This window comes from Macrobrachium nipponense, chromosome 21 (assembly GCF_015104395.2).
Source record: "Macrobrachium nipponense isolate FS-2020 chromosome 21, ASM1510439v2, whole genome shotgun sequence".
In the NCBI taxonomy this organism is placed as follows: Eukaryota; Metazoa; Arthropoda; class Malacostraca; order Decapoda; family Palaemonidae; genus Macrobrachium; species Macrobrachium nipponense.
Window position 1 is genome coordinate 40,078,175 of NC_087212.1, and position 21,600 is coordinate 40,099,774.

At 34.6% G+C, this 21,600-nt stretch overlaps 1 protein-coding gene across 2 annotated transcripts in view; it reads left to right on the forward strand.

Annotated features, from left to right (window-relative positions):
* The first annotated feature begins 588 nt into the window (after window positions 1-588).
* The window catches only part of LOC135197949 (translocation protein SEC63 homolog), a 58,477-nt gene continuing 37,465 nt past the window's right edge, over window positions 589-21,600 (forward strand). The window contains exons 1-9 of one of the 2 annotated variants that reach the window (XM_064225243.1): window positions 589-766; window positions 6,901-6,994; window positions 7,124-7,238; window positions 8,793-8,898; window positions 16,627-16,850; window positions 18,944-19,072; window positions 19,308-19,495; window positions 20,419-20,622; window positions 20,931-21,097. In XM_064225243.1, coding sequence (XP_064081313.1) covers window positions 643-766; window positions 6,901-6,994; window positions 7,124-7,238; window positions 8,793-8,898; window positions 16,627-16,850; window positions 18,944-19,072; window positions 19,308-19,495; window positions 20,419-20,622; window positions 20,931-21,097 — 1,351 coding nt within the window. In that variant the 5' untranslated portion in view covers window positions 589-642. The remainder of the gene's footprint in view (window positions 767-6,900; window positions 6,995-7,123; window positions 7,239-8,792; window positions 8,899-16,626; window positions 16,851-18,943; window positions 19,073-19,307; window positions 19,496-20,418; window positions 20,623-20,930; window positions 21,098-21,600) is intronic. The other variant, XM_064225244.1, reaches the window with a different exon arrangement.

The window sequence follows — 21,600 nt, forward strand, 5'->3', positions numbered from 1 at the left end:
CCACGCTGACATGAGGATGAGCTAAAACTTAAGTTAGTATAATTATGACATTTAGTAATTGGGGAAAAAGATGGGGTCAGAGCACATTACGTGTAACTGCTTAATTAATGCACCTTTATTTGAAACTAATTAAACTTCAATGTCAAGGTAAGCGCGAGTCATAAAGCACATTATGATGTACGCTGTACGATAACCTATATCGGCATTCAAAACATTTTAGGATGAATCTTCACTTGGCAGCCTGGGTGCTTGCCTTTTTGATATGCCTTATAAATGTAACCAGTAACAGGGAATATTACTCAATATAAATTTCTCAAAATATACATGCAAATATATTGTAGATTGAGATATGTACAAAAAAGTAACATTCCCTCTCATCAGAGGCAGTAGAGTTTAGGAAGTCTTATGTAATGTTATACTTTTTATACCTAAAGAAAAGATTGGCACTTGCAATCTAGTCTAGTCAAATTAATCCTTAATTATGATTACCAAATACACGATTTAAATAACGTGGAAATAAGATACGACAATTCTTGAGCCAGGTGACGATAATACTCCCAGACAGACAGCTTGTCGAGCAGCCTATGTGGCAACAATACATTGCTCTGTGTGTGAGTGAGTGAGTAACTTGCCCTCTTCACGATGGGTGGACAAAAGTTCCAGTATGATGAGTCTGGATCTACATTTTTCTATTTCCTCACCAGCTTCTTGGCCCTGGTGCTCATCCCATGCACATACTACTTCTGGCCTGCAGCCGTAAACGAAGGTAAGAATGCGAAATATGCTCTCGGTGACGTAAAATGAAAATGTCCGGAGTCTTGTAGTGTCCAAAAAGTGTTCCCCGATGTATTTTATTTTTAATGCCATCAATTCGGTGTTCTTTCTAAATGACGTTTAACGTGTCACTAGAAATGGTAATGTAGGGTAGTTGATTGTGTGAAAAAAATCAGTCATTCCTTGAGGAAACGGTCATCAGAGATATTATTGAGGCCAGGTAACGGGACTTCGAGCCACCTCACACATTGGCAGCTGTTGACAGTCGGCGTTGGATGGTGACGTTTGCCGTGATGTTAGAACTCGGTTGTACTGTTAAATATACATACCGACGGTTGCAGGGGTTCACGTCACGTTCCCTGTATTCTGCCTATGCCTTTGGAAAATTTCAAAACTTACCTTTCCTAGTCGAGCGATCCGCAGGCTAGTCAAACCCTAGGCTAGAAACCCTTGAGTTACTACCTAGTTGTACCGGTTCGTAAGCAGACGTATTTTTTGGACAAAAGCAGCATTGGTTTTGTATTACTTTATAATATGAGTTTGATAAGTAACTTCTGATATTTGAAATGGCCCGGCTTAGGTAGTAGGTAGTACCCTAGGAATGAGTAAGTAAACTCTAATCTTTAAAATGGCTTGATTGAATAGGCAATAAGTAACCTCTAAGGCTTTGAAATGGCCTGGCTTTGCAGGCATTATGCAACTTAAGAGACTTTGAAATGGCCTGCATAATAGGAAATTAGTAACTACTACCTAGCTATTTAGCCATTGGAATGGTCTGTTTCAATACGCAACAGGATAAGTGATTAATGTGTCTTTGAAATGGCTGTGATTAGTACTAGTAGGTAATAGGCTAAGTACCTCAGAATCTTTGTAATACCTGGCTGAATAGGCAATAAATAACCTTTGAGTCTTTGAAATGCCCCGATTTTGTAAGCGATGATAATTTATGGGAATTAGAAATGGCCTGGCATAGGGTAAATGACCGAGCAGCAACAGTGGCCACCTCTAACGGAACGCTGCCACCTTCTCAAAAAAGTACATACTACTTGAATTTGCTGTCATGAGCATCAGTTAAGAGTCATGGCCCATCCAGGCAACACTGAGACTTCTATACTCCTCTCAAAGTAAGTGTTTTCTCTTAAATTATGAGATAATGGTATAATTCATATGCTTTTTCAGGAAGTGGCTGTGTTCCAAGAGGGGTAACCACTATGTCGCCGCTCAGTCATTTACCCTAGTAGGCAATAATAACAGTCGTTGAAATGGCCAGGGTCAGTAAGTACTAAGTTTTGAGTATTTGAAATTCCCTGGCTTAGTAGGTTACCAACTGTTAAGATCACATTGATTTCAAAAAGACATGAAGCATAGCTCATAATAATTCTTAATCTAGGCTAGTGTATTGTTTACTATATATAATTAATTCACAGCACCCGTGCTTCTGGTGACCAGCCCCGTCCTTATAATGTTCCTTATTGGCTGTTGATCAGTCAACCACAGGGCTGAAAGTTGCAAACTCATCAGTGTCTCGCAAAAATTCATGACGTGAGGGTCTCCACTCCCACATCTCCTAACACCTCAGTTTTACCCAAAGAAAAGTAGTGGATCCCAGTTTCCTTATTAAACATAGTCAAGTCAGTGATTTAAGGATTTTAATATGGGAATTATCCGCTTCAGTAAATTTAATGCTATTGTCTTGTGTTTCAAACAGTATCGTAGCTTAAATGCCATGGATGACAATGCTTCCAGAAATTATAGGTAGGGGTATGAATATGAAAATAGCCTGCAAAACATTAAGAATTATAATCTCTCTCTCTTATCTTTGTGTATTCATGTCCTGGTCACGCGACCAGTTGATGACAACATCATTGTGATCACGATCCCTTGGTAGAAATAGTCTCATGGGGAAAAAAGAAAAATAAGACGTCCTTATTGTCATTATCATTATCACTATCACCCCTCTCATATCCTAAAGTGGAAATCTCTACATGAAAAAAAATTGTAACTTAGTGAGATATTGGTATCTTATGGAAGAAATTCATTTATTCTTTGTTTTTTCTTTCACTACAATCTTTTCTCATTTTCTCTTATATCCCTGTCATTATTCTTTTTATTATATGTTATTATACAATTTTATTTTGTGTAGGGATTTCCACTATAGGATATGAGACAGGGTGATAGTGATAATGAAAGTATCAATAATGACGTATTATTTTTCTTTTTCCCCATAAGACATCTACTATCGTGGGATCGTGATGTCGTCAACTGGTCACACGACCAGGATGTGATTACATGAAGATGAGAGAGAGAGATTAATATTCTTAATCTTTTGCTTGTTATGTTCATACTGATAGCCCTACTAATAATTTTTTGGGTGTATTGTCATTTCAAGCTTATTTTAATATACATATTTTAGCATTAAATTTACTGAAGCACATAACTCATAAATCATTAAAATCCTTAAATCATTGGCTGACAATGTTCAGTGAGGAAATTGGGAAACACGGCTTTTCTTTGGGTAAAATGGCGGTGTAATGAAAGTTATAACTTTTCAAAGACATCTTTGCCTGGAGAGGTGGGTGCGAAAGTTATAACTTTTCAAAGACATCTTTGTCAGGAGTCTGGAGAGGTGGGTGCGAAGATCCTCACTGCATGACTTTTTGAGAGACACTGACGAGTTTGCAACTTACCAGCCCTCTGGTTGGCTGATCAACAGCCAATCCGGAACTTCATAAAGGAAGAGGGCTGGGCATGAGATGCACGGGTACTGTAAATTAATTATAGCCTCCTTATTGCTAGCCTGTCATGAGATAATTAGTCAGGTTAATATGCTGTAACAAAGCAATTTCCTACATCATTACCTTTGTGTATTTCTGGGTGGTCATGTTTTGTTGATTGCATTCTTTGATGATTAATTTTTAGGGCTCCCACGTGTGTTTGTGAGGCGTGTATTTTATCAATTACTATTGGGGCTATTATAGTTTTACATCCTATCTTACCTAGACCTAGGGTGCTTAGTCTTACCTATGTTATTTTTCTTACAATAAACCTCATGGTTTTTTTTAGTGAGGCTTTACATATTGGCATCACGGATATCGGTCATAGTACTAGTTGTAATACCAATTCAGTGATCAAGTAACAGTGCTGTGAGTATATGTTCCAACCTTGATGGCCAGTATCTTGCTTGTTGCTGGCAAAATACTGTAGAATAAAAGGAAGGGTTGTCGACTGCAAAATAGGTGTAAACTATCTCAGAATGGCCAAAATTATTGAAAATCGCCCTAGAAGGGATTGGGTGAAGCCCCACCTCAGCTAAGGTATGGAACTGCCTTAGGTTAGGTTAGGTTAAGATGTATAATTTTTTTTTTCTCCAGTTTTTAGGGGGAAAAATATTCTTAGGCAGTACTGTCTGGCCTCCAGTTTCTTCAAAACAAACCACAATTTTTGGTGTTTAGAAAAAAATGATATATTCTTTTGCTCTTCAATGCATAAGGTAACTGGTTAAAAAATTATTTATTCTTTTGCTCTTCAATGCATAAGGTAACTGGTTATCAGCCCTCATTTAATTTATTAAAGCATTGTGCAGTGAAGATGTTACATGCACATTTCTTTTTCACTCAGTAGTATAATTGCATTTATGGTAATTAAAACTGTATTGTTATGGGAAGAGTAATGAAGTAAATTCTAATTTTGTTATTTTTTAATTAACATGTCAATTACCTTTGATGGTCATTCAAGTTTGTTAGTTTTAATTTAATTTTTTGTTTATGACAGTGTTTCCTGGATGGTGTAACCCTTATAACATCATGGACTTGAGTAATGAGAGAGAAGTTGCAGTTCATCATTATACCTAAATCACAAACTTTTCCAGCTTTCAGAACTAGATGACTTTTTATATTTAGCCTAATACCCAGTGGCGGATTTAAGGGGGAGCCACCTGGTCATGTGCCCCCCCCCATGGATAGATTAATGTGTACATCTCAGAGCTTTAATTAAATTTTGATAATGTGTACCCACTGCACACAAGTAAAATATTGGAAGAAACACTGAAAAAAATTATATTATTTGTTTTTTCATGCATATATTTAATGCTTAGATGTGCCAAAGAAACTTCACCTGCTACTTCTTTGTAAGCTACAGGTGTTGGAAACAATGTAACAATCTTCAGAATTATAACCTCCCTCTCTCTCTCACATTGATAGAAACAACTTGTTGTTAAACAGACAACTCTGTTTCAGACAAAACAGATCCTGCCTATTAAACCTCTTGGAGGTTTTTTCATAACATGCTTGATATTTATGAAAGTAGTAGAGCAATAATTATACTCCACTTAGATTTCCAAAAGGCCTTTGACAAAGTTTCACACAAGAAACTAATGACAAAAGTTAGAGCTTTAGGAATTGTTGGAGAAGTAGCTGACTGGATCAAAGACCGGCTAACTAATGAAAAACAAGAGTTGTGATAAATGGTGAAGACTCAGAATGGTCAGATTTTAGGCTTCACTAGCAAGATACCCAAATTTGCAGATAACTCCAAACTATGTAGGTGTAAGTGCAGCAGACCCAGATACATTGGAAAGTTTAAGAAATTATCCAAGGAAAAAGGGAGAGTGGTAAAAAATATGGTAAATGCCTTTTAACATGGATAAATATTAAGTGTTACAAATACGAACAATTAACCCTCATGCCAACTACATGCTGCTTGGGAATGACATATAAATAGTGTACAACAAGAAGAGGACCCTGGAGTTATTATTACCAATGGTTTAAAATCCACAAAACAATGAATAAAAGCTGAAAAGAATGGACAGAAATTAGTGGGATACATAAAGAGGTGGTTCAGATAGAGAAATAAGGAAACGGTGCTGCAGCTCTTCACATCAACAGTTAGACCACATCTTGAACATGCAGTACAGTTTTGGTCACCAACGCTAAGGAAGGACATAAATAGACTAGGAAGGGTACAAGCAAGAGCCACAAAGTTAATTCCATCCATCAAGGAAATAGGTTACCAAAGACGACAAGAGAGCCTGATCATGTATGGCCTAGAAACAATGATTGCGAGGACAATTGATATACATTCAAAATACTGAAAGGCATAACAAAAGTAGACAGTAACCTATTTACATTAAACGAAAACCACGCATGAAATAATGGATGGAAACTAGAATTGAAGAGATAAAACACATCCCATTGTGGGAACGTCTTCACATACAAGATATGTGACACACAAACTGCCAACAGAAGTTGTAAACAGCAACAGTGTAGAATAGTTCAAAAGAAAGCCAGACAAAATCATTAGAACACTGTGAATGTACAGTAAAACCTGCTCCTAAAGATAAGTGAGCATATGATGTCTCCTCAGATAGACTAATAAGTCTTTGAGACATCCTAACCCTTGTTACTCCTTGTAATTCAGTACATAGTACAATATATTTGTGCATATGATGTAAATTATGTCTATGTATGTGTGTGTGTGTGTGAGCATGCATACATATGTGAATATTGATGTATACTATGTCCTGTATATGTGTGTACACACATACATTATATATATATATATAAAAATATATATATATAAAAACATAAAATATTATATAGGTGATGATATATATCTTATATTATATATATATATATATATATATATATATATATATAGTTATATAATTATATTATTATATAAATTAAAATCCTAAGTGTCCCCTGCCCCCCATGAAAGATTTCTAGATCTACCACTGCTAATATCGCCAAGATTTTTAAAGTTAGTTTTTTCCCACAAACAATATATATTTTATTTTTTATTTGACTTCAAGTTTCATCCATTTTTAACACTGGAAAGAGCATAATTTAGTTTCTCATCAGTAAATAATAATCATCTTTACTGTGCTAATGTGTAATCTTCAAATTAAGGGCCAAATGTAGCCTAGTTTATAGGGGTAGAGCACTTGCCAGTTTTTTTACCTGTAAAGTTTACATTTTTTTTACTTTTAATTTCTTTGAAAAACATCATGATCTGTGGGTTGTGAAGTACAATATACTGTAGTTATATTAAACTGTTACCTACTTCAGATAATTGTTTATATTTATAAAAATAAAACTGCTAATGAAATAAAAACTTGTCTTTATACAGAGGAGCAAGAAAAAGAACAATGTGAGGTGGTCCTACGGAAATATGCCAAACTTAAAAAACCTGAAAAATGGAAAGGATTGCAGAAGGTAACTCAGTAAGTATTTATGATTACTAATTTGTTTCCATATGTTTGTGTAATAACTGACATGGTATTATGCTGTTATATGCTATTTTATACAAAAATCTTATCACACTACTTACTGACTTATATTTCCTCCTACAGACGTATGATTATTGTGGCAGGATGGGCACTTATGGCTTACCTAGTGTATAAACTACAACAGTTTGATTATGAATATGCAAATTTTGACCCATATGATATACTGGGGGTTGGTGTGGTAAGTATCTTTATCACTTTTGAAATATTTGCAGTTAACCTTGGGTGCTATGTAGTCTTCTCAAATAATTTATTTTTTTTTAATTTAGTACATGATGTAATAAAAAAAAGATGTAAATATATTTTAATTACAGTAATAGTTTTACTGGAAAGCTGTGTATCATAGGAAAGAGAACAAGGTATGATCCGACCTAACTTTCACCGTAAATAAAAACAAGCTAAAATCAGTGGTGAAATGGAGCCTTATTTTGCCGATGAAAATAAAAATAAATATGCTCTATTTTATTAGAAATAATTTTCTGTACTGTTTAACATATGCATTATATATTTACTTTTTACATATGCATTATACGTATATTTACTTTGTACATTTTCATTCTAATGAATAAATCTTAAATATCTTACCCTAAAATTCCTGTATCTTTTACTGAAACAGGAAACAGCTTTTTCAGACCTTTTTAGGCTCTTCCATAGACGACGACTTCTTCTTCTTCTTCTTCTTCCTTCTTCTTCGTTCTTCTTCTTCTTCTTCTTCTCTCCCGCAACAACAAAGTTGTTTGTAAGCCTACTCCCTGAGTAAGCAAAAATTATATGAATGAAAAAGAAAATGGTAGCCTTTAGCATTATACTAAGAGACATGAATGCTTGTGGTAAAATATGTTAATGAACGAAGGAATATTAGTTGTCTTTGCAAATTAAGATTTTCATGTGATTAAGAATCAAAGTACATAGCACAGCCACTCTTGGGTAAGTATCCTTTACAGGTTGCTGTTACATGTAAAAGACTATGTTGTGACACTTGTGGAATGTATAGGGTTTACCTCTGTAGGGGGGGTATTGCCAGCAGTGTACCTCATGCAGTGCACTGTAGGCATTAATTAAGGTTCTTTGTAGTGTCCCTTCATCCCATAGCTGCAGCCACTTTCATTCCTTTTACTGTACCTCCATTCATATTTTCTTCCATCTTATTTTTTTATCCTCTTATAACAATTCATTCTTAGTCCAGCTTCAAGGTTTTCCTCATCACACCTTTCCAACATTGTCATAGTTAATTTCTGTTTCAGCACTGAATGACCTCATAAGTCCCAGTGCTTGGCCTTTGGCCTTAATTCTATGTTCTACTCTATTCTATTTTATTCTATAGGGTTTACATTCTTTTAGGAATAAATGGAAATAAAAATTTTAAGGTAATTTGCATTTTCTTAGATATAAAAATTCCGTCTTGTATATTACCACCTCTAATCACCCGTCATTTGCCCCACTGCTACAGGAAAACAAGCAGTGTGGTGGTGCTCATGGGTTATCACCAATGACCCTGCCTGGGATACTGCTAGCGTGAAAATGTTTTAATGCATTATCATAACTTTCCGTTTATCTTGAAGCAAGACATTTATCATTTGTATTTGTATAGGGTTATAAATTTCATTAATTTTATTTATTATAAAAGCAAGCTCTACTGTCTTAGTCTTTTTGTTCAGATATCATCATGGATTTCTACTTTACTATTACTGCTCAAAGTTTTAGGAGAAACTAACTTGTGACTTTTTTTTGGCAGGGTTCTTCAATAGCAGAAATAAAGAAGGCATACAGGAAACAGTCTCTCATATACCATCCTGATAAACCTACTGGTGATGAACGGAAATTCATGAAACTCAATAAAGGTAAGATTTATAAATCCTGAGGTATATTAGGATCAGTTTTGATTTTAATTCCCTACTGCAAGACTGCTTTTATAGCAACAAATTGAATAAGGGTACCAGTTCATTAATTGATATGGGTTTTAACTCCAGTAACGTAGTTCAGAACTTGAAGGAACTGTTATTACAGTATATTTTAAAAATATCAGATTTTTATGTATGTAATTGTTTCAATTTATAAAATTATTTGTAGAAAATAGTTAACCCTTAAACGCCGAGCCGGTATTTCCGAAAGTGTCTCCCATATGCTGGCGGCGTTCGGGAGTGCGCGCTGAAGCGGGAAAAAAGTTTTTTTCAAAAAATCACAGCACACTTGGTTTTTCAAGATTAAGAGTTCATTTTAGCTCCTTTTTTTTTTTTTTGTCATTGCCTGAAGTTTAGTATGCAACCATCAGAAATGAGAAAAATATATATATAAATATTGGAATATATGACAGCGCGAAAAAAAATTTCATATATAATTGTATACAAATCGCGCTGTGAACAAACGGTTAAATTATTGAGTTGATTATTTTTCGTTGTAGTGTAGACTAATTGCAATGATTTTGGTATTTAATAAATTGTAAAACAATCAAAGCAACACAGAGAAAATATTATCACAATATGATGCATGAATTCGTAACATGTGGACGTAAAAAAGTAGTTTTCAAAAATTCACCATAAATCGAAATATTGTGCTAGAGACTTCCTATTTATTGCAAAATGAAGGTAATTGATTGAATATTACTATCCTGTAAGTGTTGTAGCTTACAATTACAGTTTTTGCCCTTTTCGGTGGAGTCAAAGTTGACTGAAGGTTGAAATTTTGGCACTTATCGTGATTTATATGAAAATATTTCAAAACTGATAAAAGCTACAAACATGGGTTGTTTTTTATTGTATTCTACATGAAATTGCACACATTTTCATATATAAAACTTTATGTAACGGCTAATATAAAACGGTGCAAACATTACAACAATCAGATGAAAAAAATTCTGATTTTTTCGGAAGAGTTACCGCGCGGACATGAGGAAAAAGTTATTTTTTAAATTCACCATAAATCAAAATATTGCGCTAGAGACTTCCAATTTGTTGCAAAATAAAGGTAAAGGATTGAATATGACTAGAATGTAAGAGTTTTAGCTTACAATTGCGTTTTCTGACCATTTCGGTTGAGTCAAAGTTGACCGAAGGTTGAAATTTGGCACTTACGTTATTTATATGAAAATATTTCAAACTGATAAAAGCTACAGCCATGGGTTGTTTATTGTTGTATTCTACATGAAATTGCACACATTTTCATATATAACACTTTATGTAATGTCTAATATAAAATGGTGCAAACATTATCACAATCAGACTAAAGAATTTCTGATTTTTTCGGCAGTTACCGCACAGACGTAAGGAAAAAGATTTTTCAAAAATTCACTATAAATCGAAATATTGGGCTAGAGACTTCCATTTTGTTGCAAAATGAAGGTAAATGATTGAATATTACTAGAATATAAGAGTTTTAGCTTACAATTGCATTACTAGAATGTAAGTTTTATCTTACAATTGTGTTTTTCGACCATTTTGGTAGAGTCAAAGTTGACCGAAGGTTGAAATTTTGGCACTTATCTTGATTTATATGAAAATATTTCAAAACTGATAAAAGCTACAACCATGGGTTGTTTATTGTTGTATTCTACATGAAATTGCCCACATATTCATATATAAAACTTTATGTAATGGCTAATATAAAATGGTGCAAACATTACGACAATCTGACAAAAAAATTTCTGATTTTTTCGGAAGCGTTACCACGCGGACTTAAGGAAAATTTTATTTTTCAAATATTCACCTTAAATAAAAATATTGTGCTAGAGACTTCCAATTTGTTGCAAAATGAAGGTAAATGATTGAATATTACTAGAATATAAGAGTTTAGCTTACAGTTGCATTTTTCGACCACTTCGGTCGAGTCAGAGTTGACTGATGGTTGAAATTTTGGCACTTATCGTTTATATGAAAATATTTCAAAACTGATAAAAGCTACAACCATGGGTTGTTTTTTGTTGTATTCTACGTAAAAATGCGCTCATTTTCATATATAAAACTTTATGTAACAGCTAGTATAAAACAGTGCAAACATTACCACAATCGGACTAAAGAATTTCTGATTTTTTCGGCAGTTACCACACGGATGTAAGGAAAAATATTTTTAAAAAATTCACCATAAATCAAAATATTGTGCAAGAGACTTCCAATTTGCAAAATGAAGGTAAATGATTGGATATTACTTGAATGTAAGAGTTTTAGCTCACAATTGTGTTTTTCGACCATTTTGGTAGAGTCAAAGTTGACCGAAGGTTGAAATTTTGGCACTTATCGTGATTTATATGAAAATATTTCAAAACTGATAAAAGCTACAGCCATGGGTTGTTTTAATGTTGTATTCTACATGAAATTGTGCACATTTTCATATATAAAACTTTATGTAACGGCTAATATAAAACGGTGCAAACATTACGACAATCGGACGAAAAAATTTCTGATTTTTTCAGAAGAGTTACCGCGCGGATGTAAGGAAAATGTTTTTTTTCAAAAATTCACCATAAATCGAAATATTGTGCTAGAGACTTCCAATTTGTTGAAAAATGAAGGTAAATGATTGAATATTACTAGAATATAAGAGTTTTAGCTTACAATTGCGTTTTTTTACCATTTCGGGCTAGTCAAAGTTGAGCGAAGGTTGAAATTTTGGCACTTATCGTTATTTATATGAAAATATTTCAGAACTGATAAAAGCTACAGCCATGGGTTGTTTTTTGTTGTATTCTACATGAAATTGTGCACATTTTCATATAAACTGTAACGGCTAGTATAAAATGGTGCAAAAATTATGTCAAAATGACGAAATAATTTCTGAGATGTGTCGCTGATGTTTTTTGTGCGAAAAGAATAAAATTCATGCTTGCGCGCCTGGGTAACGCTTGTAATCAAAACAACAGCTTGATTCGTGAACTCCCAGCATCCCTCAAGGTGTGTGACTCAAAAGTTTTCACCAGTTAGGCCTATAACTCTTTATCCGCGAATTTTTAAAAAAACTTTTTTTCGTCGACATATCATATGTCAATTAAGCACTCAACAGACAATTTTTGTCAACGTTTAATACGTCCAATAAGCGTTTAAGGGTTAATCAAACTTTAAATATGTATTATAAGTAGGTATTTTTCTGACTCCATCACAGATACACCTGCACTGCCTGTACTGTATACTCCCATTTTCTTTTTCAAATTTGAGTATTATGTATTAGAGGACATAGATTACGCAATCTGGAAATACAGAGTAAATGCAGAGTAGAAATGCATAGTCTAGTACGTACTATGCTTACATGGCAGATCTGTTGGTTCCAGGCTGTCAAACTGGCCTCATTATTCATTCTGTGCTTCAACATTAAGACAACATTCTTCAAGCTGTTTAGGCAGTAGTTCCGGCAACCTTTGTTCATTAGTTTTGCCCATCATTCTCTGCTCTATATTTGTCCCTTAATTTCATTTACTTTGTAATGTGATGTGCTCGACAGTGAAATTTAAGTGTTAGTTACCTGGGATAGTTTCAAAGAATATATAATTTGTACCAGTATTCTTCTTCATCAAGAGAACACTTGGCAATTTCAATTTATATATCTTTCATCAGTGTTTGATGTAGCTTTTTTATATAAATTTTCTAAGTTTATGGATGATTTTGTTTGTTTAGCATGCTGATTTCTCTCTGGAAAGGTGTCAGTAGCACAGGGCAGTTAATAGTGGCCAATTACAAAACCACTGTTTAAGAGGAAAAACTTTTTTATTATTGGGTAACATTGTGTTCATTGAAATAATGCTCAAGGCCACAGCTATGTGACGATATGTATAACAGGCAATGTGCTGCAGATACCACAAAAAACTTAACCATTACACCAGTGTCTTATTGCAAGGCTGGCAAACGGTGGTATCCAGGAATGTCCTTTATTTCTGGCTTTGCACTGTAATCAGATAGGTAAAAACTCATCAGGTGAAGTGGACACGATGTCAGGGAAGAGGAACTGCCACATGTGTTAAAAGCAAGTTCTTAAATTCTTGTTATCACAGGTAATGAGGGCAGGTGTCTGGAAATATCAGACCTCTTTTACTTCATAACTAGAGTATGTTGCCCATAGGTCCCTGTTCACCTTCTCCTTGGGACCTTTGGTGGCTGTTCAGCAGGTTGTTTAGTTAACCAAGCTCCTCTCAAACTGAAAAGCTTCTCTACTATCCCTCTTTACATGGGAGGGGGTTTGCCAGTACAGCTATAGTAATCTGAACCTTTCAGTTTATATTGACCAGATTTTAATTACCTTTCAGTTTGTCACTCTTTGCAGGGATCACTTGCTTATGGAAGGTTTTCATATACAGGTGCAAATCCAAACACTTCTTATTCGGGCTCAGGACTTTAGTGCTTTGGTATCATAATGCCAGACTGAATTAGAGGTTACAGGAATCAGAGCATCCTTGCTTACAATTGTGGTGAGGAATGTAACAATTCCAAGTGGAGATTCAACTTCCCAGTCAACTGAGAGACTACCTCCTACCAAAGGTGTGATTCACCTACATAAAATGGGTTGTTTCTGGAAGGAACAAGAAAAATGACAAGTATATAAAGTAGTGCCTCTGTATATGAAATTAATCCGTTCTGAAGCAGCCTTCGTAACATGATTTTTTCGTATCTAGAACTACATTTTACATGTAAATTGCCTAATTCATTCTAAGCCCTACAAAAACACTACAGTAAATTTTATAATAAAGCTAAATTGACCAATAAACAATGAAATACAACAATTTGCTCCATTCAGTACCTAACGTAACTGTGCCTGACCTGTAAATAAAGTGTATTAGTGTACAGGGTACAAGAAATACTGTAAGTACATATGTAGTAAAATGTGGAACCTTACCTTTCGAGCAAGGTGATGTCCGAAAGTGGCAACAGAGGAGGACAAATGGCAGAATACATGAATACTCAACTTTACGAAACATTAAGAAATGGCAGAAAACATTAACATTAAACTTTACGAAATACATTAACAAATGGCAGAAAACATTAATACTTAACTTAAAATTAAATTTCTTTTTTTTTTTTTACCTTTTTCTGATTTTTAAATTTTTTTTTTACTTTTTTACTTTACATTTTTTAAGAAATTTCAATTTCTTCACCACTTCCAATTTTCTGTTTTTTCGTATCACTTGGACCTTCCTGTTTGCTTACTACTAAAGGCCTTTTTAGAAAATAACTATCCAAGGAAGATTGCTTCTGCCTGCTTTTCAAAATGTTCCTGAAACGACTCGAGCAAACTTTATCGAACTGCACAAGCATACGACCTGTGTAAGCCTTTTTGGGGTGTCTTTTCTACAAATGATTGCACTTTATGAAAAGCAGCCAGAACATCCTTAATTTCTGCCGTTGTCATAGGGTCCTCCTCCTCGCTGCTGCTAGAGAACTCTTCTTGAATGACTTTATGTTGCATGGCCTCCAACTCCTTCAGGTCATCCGTCGCAAGCTCCTCTTGGTGCTCCTTGAGAAAGTCATTGATGTCGTCCTCGTCGACAACCAGCCCCATGGACTTGCTGAGTGCAACAATCTCATCAAGATCTGGTTGCGAAACAGTTTCAGGGTTGTCAACTGTTTCTGAATCTGCATCAGCTTCTCCCACGTTGAATCCCTTGAAGTTTCGGGCGGATACGTCATCAGGCCAGAGTTTCCTCCACGAAGAATTCAAGGTTCGCCTCGAAACCTCCTGCAAACCTTGATCGATGAGTCGGATGCATATGACGATATCGAAATGCTCCTTCCAAAATTCACGCAAGGTAAGGTTTGTGGTATCGGTGATGTCTAAACATCTCTTGAAAAGATGTTTTGTGTATAGCTTCTTAAGTTCAATATCACTTGCTGGTCCATGGGCTGGAGGAGAGGGGTGGTGTTAGGTGGGAGATAAAGAACCTTGATAAAAGAATACTCCGGTAGGATATCTTTCTCGAGGCCAGGAGGGTGAACAGGGGCATTGTCCAACAACAGCAGACATTTCAGAGGGAGGCGCTTCTCTTCCAAGAATTTCTTCACTGTCAGGCCGAAACACAGATTTACCCACTCGGTGAACAAAAGTCTCATTACCCAGGCTTTCGCATTAGCCCTCCACATCACCGGAAGCTTCTCCTTTAACACTTTGTGGGCCTTGAAGGCTCGAGGAGTCTCGGAATGATACACAACTAGGGGCTTCACCTTACAATCCCCACTGGCATTAAACAAAATGCAAGAGTAAGCCTGTCTTTCATAGGCTTTCGCCCAGTTAGCTTCTTCTCTTCCTCTGTGATGTAAGTCCGATGAGGCATTTTTTTTCCAAAAAAGGCCAGTCTCGTCACAGTTGAAGACTTGCTGAGACCTGTAGCCTTCCTTGATTGTCATGTTGTCGAATATCTTAATAAAGGCTTCGGCTACTTTCGTGTCCAAGCTGGCAGCCTCCCCATGCCGCACTTCCGAATGGATGCCAGTCCATGTACAGAATTTATCAAACCAACCCCAAGAAGCCTTGAAGTTTGGGGTTGCCGTCGATGTCCCTTCTCTTGCGTCGTCTTCGGCATGGGCACTCAGATCACCGAAAATAGTGCTGGCCTTCTGGCAGATTGCCGTCTCGGTTATCGTATTGCCAGCGATTTCTTTGTCCTTAGCCCATACAAGAGTCAGCTTCTCCATATCATCATGCACGTGGCTCCTCTTGTTGGACAAAATAGTCACACCCTAGGAAGGTGTAACTGCTTTGATGGCTTCCTTCTGCTTAAGGATGGTGCCTATCATCAATGGATTTTGGCCGTATTCCTTAGTGATCACACTCAACCGCATGCCAGCTTCATACTTTTTAATTATCTCCATCTTCATCTCCGTAGAAAGCATCCTCTTCTTTCTGTGAACTTCAGCAACATTCTTGGGACCCATGACTAATAACGTAAGTAATTAAGTCCACGCATAACACGATAAAGTAACTTACTATAAAGAAAGCGAAATCACTAACATGAATTTACATTAACAAACAAAATCTATGTGAACGAATGAATTCCTTGTGCGTACGATATTGCTGATGCGACGAAATGGTCGAAGGACGCCTTTACGTAGAGGCATGATGGGACAGATGCTGACCAATAGGAGAGCAGGATCTTACAGCGGTGACTAGCATCAGGAACCAATGGGAGGCTTGGAGGATGGTGGCGAGTCTACTGAGTTGGCGGCACGCAAGTTTTAAAATTGTTCTCGGCAGCCCGGGCAAATTTCGGTTTACAGTACATAACCCTTTCGCAACCTGAATTATTTTCGTACACAGAAGCAAAAAAATCTTCGTCTTTGCTTTCGTAACCAGGATTTTTCGTACGTAGGGACTTTCATATGTAGAGGTTCCACTGTAAACATAAGTACCTTGTTATACGTACACCCTGTACAAATGATGTCAAATACAAAATTGGGTGATCCAGATGCTTCCTTTATTAGTTAAATAAATTGGCTGAATTAGTTAAATAAATTGGCTGAATTAGTTAAATAAATTGAGGATTTACCATAAATGTAATCATTTATGATTTCATATGCAATGTAAATTTCATATGCAATGTAAAATAATTGTTAATTTGTTCATATGCAATGTAAAATAATTGTTAATTTGTTTTCCAGCTTACCTTACTCTAACTGATGATGATGCAAGACACAACTATGAAAGGTATGGTCACCCTGATGGACCTGGTGCAACACACTTTGGCATTGCATTACCCTCGTGGATTATTGAAAAGGAGAACTCCTTATGGGTTTTAGGTCTCTATGGCTTGGTGTTCATGATTGCTTTACCAACAGTTGTGGCCATCTGGTGGTATCGATCTTCCAAGTTTTCTAATGACCAGGTAAAATTTTAATGTGATTTTCTTGTTTAAGTTGTAGTTTTTGTCTGAAAGATAGAGATTTTTAATGCATGTCAGGTGATGATTGGTTGTTTCAGTTTAGAAAATATGGAAAATTTTTTGAAAATATATTAAGTGTGTAATTTTTTTATAATTGTATTTTTATATACTTCTCATGGCCTTGTTTAGTTTTATGTATATCTATTGACCTTGAATTGAATTTTTAAAGTAAGAACTTGTGTGTGCAAAAATGGTTCAAATCTTGAACACACCATATCATTAAAATTTAACTATATTTTACATTTTACTATACACAAACTTCTCAGTAGGGGCTACCACATAGCATGCCTTACTTGATACAATAAAGGTTCTGTGTGGCATCCCTTTGCCTCCAAATACAATGTTTCCTGCCTACTTCTTTTCATCCATTTGCTTTTGTGCCATGCATAGTTTTCCAAATTACTTTAAGACTACATTTTTCCAGATTTCAAATCCTCTGGTTTGCCAAATGAGAATCTAGAAATGTGGCTGTGGTAATCATGCCAACCTAAATATATATATATATATATATATATATATATATATATATATTATATTATATATATATATATATATATATATATATATATATATATATATATATATATATATATATATATATATATATATATATATATATATATATATATATATATATATATATATTATATATATATATATATTATATATGTGTGTGTGTGTGTGTGTCTGTGTATAACTGAATCACGAAGGTTAGGAACGTGATAAATCCATAAGATAAAGATAAATGCCACGAAGGAAAAATAAACGAAGGAGTCTGCTAGGTCTTTTTGGCTTTAAAAGCCCTTTACTGAGCAGATACTGACAAAAATATGAAAAAAGACAATACAGAAGGATTGTATAACTGACAGATAGGGATTATAAAGGGATTAGTACCTAGAATCCGACACACTACCTTTGGGAAGGTTTCTTATCTTCCAGGTGTGTCGGATTCTAGGTACTAATCCCTTTATAATCCCTATCTGTCAGTTATACGAACCTTCTTGTATTGTCTTTTCTTGTATTTTTGTCAGTATCTGCTCAGTAAAGGGCTTTTTAAAGCCGAAAGATCTTGCAGACTCCTTCGTTTATTTTTCCTTCGTGGCATTTTTATTTATCTTTATTTTAATTAATATATATATATATATATATATATATATATATATATATATCTATATATCTATATCTATATATATATATCTCTCTCTCTCTCTCTCTCTCTCTCTCTCTCTCTCTCTCTCTCTCTCTCTCTCATATATATATATATACATATATATATATATATATATATATATATATATATATATATATATATATATATATATATATATATATATAAACAATAATAAACTGAATAGCCCATAAAAATATTAATTGCTTTAATGATGGTAAACAATTAGTGTTACTAGTTATAATTGCAATATTTAAGGTTTTGTGTTAGAACAGATTTTATGTGTGAGTACAGTGCAGTTTTTGTATTGCAGTGTAATTATATACATAAATGGAATGCTAGAATTTTGTTTGCTAATATACTACCTTTGATAAGTTTTGTACATGATGCATCAGTTACATGTTTCTTCATTACTCAAGAAGTACCTCAACTTACAACGAACAGGAAGGAAGTCAATCTTGTATTTCAGCCTTTGCTGCAATAACAAGTTGATGACAAACTAGTCAGACATCGTCAGTGTCAAAAAATTCTCAAGTCAAAAAACAGAAACATTTCAGTCCAAAAGTGAGGAAAATGTCTTTAAACAAAATTCTAAGCAAAAAGCCACCAACAGTAAACTGTACTTCACCAATTAGCATACCACAGGTAACTGACAGGAATTTCAAACCACCAGCTGCAGATCGACAACATCCGTTATCAACCACGGCAGAAACAAATTGTTGGGTCTTTGCCATGTTGTTCCTCTCTTCCCCGTTAGTGCATGGGTTATTCCTGCACAGAAATTAAAATTGCTAAATATTATACAAAAAGTTATTTTATCGTACAAATGTCATATTGTTTGATTAAAATAATTTTATCTTCTTTTTAGGTTCTCTTGGACACTACGCAGTTATACTATTATTTTGTACATAAGACTCCTCATATGGTTTTTAAACGGGCATTGATGGTGCTAGCAGCATCAATGGAATTTGAGAAGGGTCATAATCCTGAGATAGTTGTAAGTATATTTTGAAGGCAATACTGATAAATTTGCTTTTTCCTGTTGTGGAAATTTCATTTAAGACATTTCTACAACTTTTCTTGGTTGAAATCTTATTAGTATGTATGAAATATTTATTGTCTTTTCTAAATTTTTCACACATTACCTACTTAGCCTTTGATAAATTAGTTTGTATACATTTTAAAATTATCTTGTGGCAGCACTTCAATTAGTTTTTCGTCTTATTGTACAGGAACGTCCAACAGACAACATTGAACTTCCGCAGTTGATAAAACAGTTGCCAAATCTTGGAGAAAAGAATAAAGAACGCCCTTTGTGTTTTGCATATTCAATTAAAGCTCGTTCATTACTTCATGCTCATCTCTCACGGATGAAACTTCCTGAAGATACTTTAGACCAAGATCGCCTCTACATTGTCAAGTAAGTTATATTGATGTGTTTTTCAAGGTAATTCTTGCAGTATTAAGAATGTTTGTAGAACTGTCTTTTCTGCTTGGTGTGCTCAATTGATGCCTTACTGTTAACGTTTTAAACTCTTTGTCTACTTGGTTTTTCAATGTTTACCCCTCATTAAACAGCAAATTCTTTGATGATGATGATATCTTTTGGTTACTCAGTATCCGTTAATTTTGAGGTTTATATTTGCTTTACTAACAAGCTTCTGTTTTTATAGACTTAGGCAGATAGTTTTGCCATATTTTATTTAGAGTTGTCACTTGAATTGGTTAACATTTATGGAACCAGTTCCTTGCAAAAATTACAAATTTCAAAAAGAGCACCTGACCCTCCCAATCCCAAAGGCATAATGCTGTACAGTATATTGTTGGCCATAAACTGTACTAGCATTTAAAACAATCATTTGATTCTTTTCCATTAAAGTTAAAATCCTCTCTGTCTATGGTGAGTCAGATTGCCATGTTACTTTCTATAAAAATCATTCTCTTGAGCTAGGAAATTTCAAGGAGATGCAGGTCTATGTACGGTATTAACAGTGGTACTGTATATTTGAAAAATGAAAAGGGTCTATAGTAGTACACCTTTGAACACCCATGCATCCACACCCCCCTGGGAGAGCTTTAGTCTTCATAGGAATTGAATGGTTGCTATTTAGAAAATATTAAGCAAGGATAATTTAGACTAAGGTCATTGTGCAGTTTTGTTGAAATTCAAGAGAGACCTTAAACCACATTTAAAAGCTAAATGTTAATATATTTGTCTATCTATAATATGGTCCCTTGACATTCATTTCAAGTTACTTTAGCTACAATTTTCTTATGTTTTGTTTTTTTGAATGGTTTCTACCTTGATATATATTTTTGTATGATAATCACACTTTGTTTTAGGTGCTGTCCAATCTTGATCCAGGAAATGGTGACATGTGTGTCCCAGCTAATTATGCTGGCACATGCAGGCCGTATTTCACGCCTTCCATCACTTGACACTATTGAGGCTTGCATGAAACTTAGTCCTCATATTGTGCAAGCTATGTGGGATTCTAACAGAAATCCCCTTATGCAGCTTCCTCATGTTACTGAGGAAACACTAAGGTAAGATTTTAATTTTTTACTTCTAGAGCAGTTGAGTTAAAATATCTACATAATTTAATTACTTTAACCAATACATTACAACAAAGGACAACCAACTGTGGCTGCTAATTTGGGGAATAGTACAACCAGCCATGTACTATATTGGTTTTTCAATTACATATGTCAAAACAAGTGAACTGAAATTATTCTGTAAATTTTGAGTCATTTATGTTTTCTGTTAAATAATTATACTTCTGGTGGTGGTAAACTTTTGTCATAATTATGTAACACTTAAATTTTGGTATGTAATCCAACATTCTTATTTGCAGGGCTTTTGTTAGTAAGCGTCGCCCAATAAGAACAATTGAACAGTTGCTAAGTTTGACCCCTAATGAGAGGAGTCATATTTTCCGCCAGTTTACTGAAGAGGAGTACAATGATATTATGGTTGTGTGCAGAAAGATGCCCCATATTGATATGAAAATAAATTATGAAGGTATAGTGAATAGTGTGTTCATATTTATTGAAGTTAGATGTTTGGATTTCATTTCCATCATCACAGTATTTATGGTTAAATAATCATTTTGAAAATATGAAATATTAGTTTGGTAAGCCAGAATTGGAACAATAGGGACTACATTATTTGGGAACATGAAAATTTTCATAATTTCATGGCTTATAAAACTTTGCACTAGGCTCTATATTGTATTTTTTCCAGATTGATGAGTGCCTGGTATTTTGTGCATTTGCCAGTTAGAAAAACGTTCACAAATCATAAAATTATTGTTAAGAAAATATTGAAATTGTATTTATTTATTTTTTTCATATAACCTAGATTCCCAATTGCAAAAGGGTATGAAGATCCCAAATCCTAGAAGAGAACAAAACTACGTAACAAATATTGCAAGTGTGCAATCCATTAGATTTCTGATTGCAAGTGTGCATTAAATTTCTGGATGTATGTTACGCTTAAAATTTTCATGAATGATTTGAATACAA